This window comes from Cebidichthys violaceus, unplaced genomic scaffold (assembly GCF_023349555.1).
Source record: "Cebidichthys violaceus isolate CVI_PGR_0920_01 unplaced genomic scaffold, fCebVio1.0.p SCAF_36, whole genome shotgun sequence".
Classification (NCBI taxonomy): domain Eukaryota; kingdom Metazoa; phylum Chordata; class Actinopteri; order Perciformes; family Stichaeidae; genus Cebidichthys; species Cebidichthys violaceus.
The window spans coordinates 2157897-2162356 of record NW_027176550.1 but is presented as its reverse complement, the minus strand read 5'-3'; the positions used below and the strand labels follow the sequence as shown (position 1 = coordinate 2162356).

At 40.8% G+C, this 4460-nt stretch overlaps 1 protein-coding gene across 1 annotated transcript; it reads left to right on the top strand.

The window, feature by feature from the left end:
* The first annotated feature begins 615 nt into the window (after positions 1–615).
* On the top strand, positions 616–4460 carry LOC137884082 (uncharacterized). The gene is made up of 4 exons (XM_068725770.1): positions 616–682; positions 1665–2261; positions 2342–2461; positions 3340–4460. Exons 1-4 carry the CDS (start codon positions 669–671, stop codon positions 4325–4327), a joined length of 1719 nt encoding a protein of 572 aa, XP_068581871.1. The 5' UTR covers positions 616–668; the 3' UTR covers positions 4328–4460.

The window sequence follows — 4460 nt, the reverse complement described above, 5'->3', positions numbered from 1 at the left end:
TGATGATGCTCCCCCATCAGCCTCCAGCTCTGCCTCTACAGTAGAGGGCGTATTAGTCGGATTCAGGAGTTCCTGAAAGTGCTCCTTCCACCGCCCGATTACCCCCTCAGTTGACGTCAACAGAGTCCCAGCCTTACTGTATACAGCTTGGATGTTTCCCCGTTTACCCCTCCTGAGGTTCTGGATGGTTTTCCAGAAACACCTTGGTGCCGACCGATAGTCCTTCTCCATGGCTACTCCGAACTCCTCCCACACCCGCTGCTTTGCCTCCTTCACGGCAGCGGCTGTCGCCCTTCGGGAAAGAAGCAGCAACAGTAATCTGACATTCTAGGATTATAAGTCTCCAGTGCAGATATCAGATGAAGCGTTGACACAGACCAACGTTTAATGTAACCGAAACATTTTTGAACTTTTTGTTTTTGTTTTTGTTTTGTACTTTTGTTTTTTTATCTGAAAATCAAGTTTCAATAATAATGATATGAACAAAGTTCTGCCTTGCATTGAATAACTTAAAGACAGAGGTGGGTGTGGTTTATCAGTGGGTGTGGACACATTTTGAAGCTTGGTTACCCAGTGCTATTTAATAGTAATTCAGTTTGTTTCATCTCATTTTCTTTAACCTTTTGTCTCCACAGGTATTATCTGAAACCACAAGGAGTTGTAGACAAATGTCGGGGAAAAGGTAAATTTGAATATTTGAAGATTCTTTTCACAGTTAAACATAAAGTTATGTTTAAAATAAGGTCTAATTTTTTCAGCTTGTAAAGATTTTGTTTTTCATTGTATTCATATATTTTTTATATTTACCTTAAAACCACAGATTTTTGTGTTTCTTGCGTTGTGATGGGTGAAATTTGGTATTCTCTCTATGTCTCTGTAGGTGTCTTCCATTAATATATAATTAGATTAATGACAATAAAGGATACGCTAAAACAGAATTGAAAATATATACTCTACATGCAAAATTAAGTTTTATGAAAACAGGAAGTCATTATTAAACACATTGATAATGATTTGTGTTCTGGTTAGTATTCTTTCCTCTTTTCCATCCGATCATCTCACAACTCCTCAGAATTTACTTTGGATGCATTGGAGGGGTCCTGACCCCCAGGTTGGGAACTAGAATACTGACAGTGTAGGTATGTATAAGTGGGCTTTTTTAGTCATTAATAAATACATGCATGATTAAGTATTGTGTGACAAATAGTTTATGGTAAATCCAGTATTCTCCTTTTAGCCTTTTATGTTTGTAATTTACTTTGTAGAAGTTTTGTGAGTCTGCATCTCTTTGTAGTCATTTTTGGTCATTTTCTTGTCTTTTGCCTCTCTGTGGTTGTTTTGTGTGTCTGAATCTCTTTGTAATCATTTTGTGTCTCTCTGTAGTTTTTGTCTCTTTTGTAGCTGTTTTGTGTCTCTGAATCTCTTTGAGGTCATTTAGTGTCTCTTTGTAGTTGTTTGGTGTCTCTTTCAGTGATGTTGTGCAGGTGAAGCAACTCTCAATGCTGCTGTTGGTTCAAAAACTGCAGCTCAGCTTCAGTATTTAGTTCACTCTGGAGAAGAGTGTCTGTCTGACTCCTGTCCAAAGCTTCCTGAAGCTCCACAGCAACAGTTTAGTTTGAATTAGTTTTGAACTTTCACAAACTGGAAGATGTTTTGTGTTTCAGAAAGGAGCTTCAGGAGGCCTTGTGCTGCTACACCGGAGATACCCTCATCTACATCGACACAGTGAGGGAATTCTGTGAGAGGAGCCAAAAATGGATGCGTGGGAGGGAGACAGAGTTGCACATGATGATAGACATCAAAGAAAGGGCTGACAAAATCAACCTAAGCGTCGACCATGTCACCAAGTCAGAGAAAAAATGGAAAGCTTTTTCTGAATACATGAGGAGCAAGGTAACCCAGGTGACTGCAGACAGCAGGCGTGCAGAGCTGCAGAGTGAGCTGGCTGCTGTGCTGAAGGACACTCTGGGAGGTCTGCAGGAGCTCCACTGCTTCCTGGATGCAGTGGAGAATCTGGCGGTCACCTCACTTCATGTGTTCACGATGGAGAACCCGGTGTTACATCTGCCAGAAGGGATCAGACCTGAACATGTTCAGGCTGTCATCTTTTTTGCACGGATGATCTGCCCTCTCCTCCTGGAGTTTAAAAGAGATGCAAGTGTCTTCTTCCTTCCCAAACTTCAGAATGTGGAAGTGCTGTCATATCAGCTGAACGAATACATTCAGACCACCCAGAAGATCTGTGGGATGTTAAAGAAAAGGTAAAGACACATTTCAAAATAATGTGCACATTTTGCAAAATAAACCTCTATTATAAAAAATGTATGCGTGTCTTGTACAGCTCCCTCAGTGACTTTTGCATGGAGATGAACGACAAAACCCTGGTGGACCTCGATGTGGATTTGTCTGAAGATGACGTCCAAAGGATGCTTTGTCACATTAATGAGCTGGATGAAATCAGGTAAGTGTTACAGGTACCAACTGGTACCAAATACACAGATGATAGTTTCTGCAAATAAATGGACAAATAAAAGAGAACGGGCAAATTCACTCCTGTTCCTTTAGCCTTGCTCAGCAGAATGAATTCATTCACCATATGCAGAACAAATCTATTTGACGTCAGTTATACATTGTTCTACTGTATCTCATGTGAAAAAGACTGAAAAATACTGTCAATAATACATTCACACATGTTGTCTATTTCCACATTTCAACACTATGTCTACTTACTGAGTTATACGTTATGTTGGCTCAGTTAACTAAAATAAAATAATAGCAATAACTGCTACACTTCTAGATGGCCTCACGTAAACGAAAATAAAAACCTATCTTACTGCTACTATGATATGGCCATTCAGTGCCTGAGCCTACAGTTTTAACTTCATATTGTATTTTTGTTCAAAGATAAATAGGAAAATAAAACAAGAAAAACACAAAGTCGAATAGGAGCTTGATAAACTGCAGCATTACTGTAGACTCAATTTACTGCAACTAAAGAAGATTAGAGGCAAAATTATTTTAATTCATCACTTAAATGACAAAATAAAGATTTTCCATGATTTCTATAATGACTCAGAAATGAAAGAATATTTGGGTTATGGTTCTTGTCTGGCAGGAGTTAACGCTTCATTATAATTTGTCATTTATTTCTTGAGATTGTAGCCACTTCTTATTTCTTTATGTTGATTTTATTGATTCTTGTCGCCTCGTAATGTTTCTTTCAAAATGAACCAGATCATAAAAAAAAAATGTCATACTGAATTGTAAAGTAACATGCTAACCTTCTGAGATGAGTCGTCTTATTTAGTCTTTCTTCATTTCTTCTGTTCTCTTCATCAGAATGAACCAGAACTTCCGGACGGTGTTCTTGTTTCAGGGAGAACATTCTGACTTCATGACTGAGTTCGAAATGCGACAGAAGAGGATGTTGGATTTTCTGAAAGACCTGGAGGAGAACGCTGTTCAGCTGGACAGGATGAACAAGGGGGCAAAGATCTCCAGTGTGGCAGGCAGCTCAGTGGGGGCAGTTGGAGGTGTGCTGTCCATCGTTGGTTTGGCATTAATTCCTGTAACAGCTGGAGTGTCTCTAGTTCTGACAATGACTGGGGTGGGGATGGGAATTACCAGCGGAGTCAACAGTGCGGTCACCACTGCCACAGAGATTGGTGTGAACCGTAAACATCAAAAGAAAGCCAGTGAGATCTTCCAGAACTTCATGGAGGATGTGCAGATTCTCCAGGGTTGTCTGGAAGAGGTCACCAAAAGGGAAACCGACCCGATAGATGTGGCTCTGGGAGTAGGCAAGGTGCTTTGTAAAGCTGGTATTATTGGTAAAGGTATTGATTCGATTGTTGATGCGGCCTCAGCTATGAAGGTGGTAGAAAGTGAAGCGCTGGTTGTAGGTGCTGGCAGAGTGGCCGTGCAGGAAGTGAAAGTGTTGCGTAACGCTCCCAGGGTAGCAGCAGAGATCCCAGATATTGGTCAGGCAGCAGTCAAAGGGCCTCTTGCCCTCTCCAAATCGGCCAGGGCCGGTTTCATCGGGCTCAATGCTCTCTTCATTGGCATGGATGTCTTCTTCATCTGTAAAGACAGCATCAGTCTGGCCAAAGGCAGCGAGACTGAAGTCTCACAGTTAATCAGAGCCAGAGCCACACTTTGGTGCTCAGAGATGGACTCATGGCAGAAGATCTGTGACTTCCTGAGCAAAGGTCTGCTGACATCAGAGACAGACAAAGATGTCCTGGAGACGCCATTCTATCCAGAGAGGGAGATCAAGAAACAAAAGATGAGTCTTATGATGTGGAGGAAAGTAGGGTTGTGTAGATAGCGGTCAGTGAACAGATTGATTGGATTTATATATCATTTGTGACTATGAGGCTTGTCTCAATACATAATGTCACTCAGTAATACACTTCATTAAGAATAATTGTAAGATAGAAATACTTAACTACCTAATACTA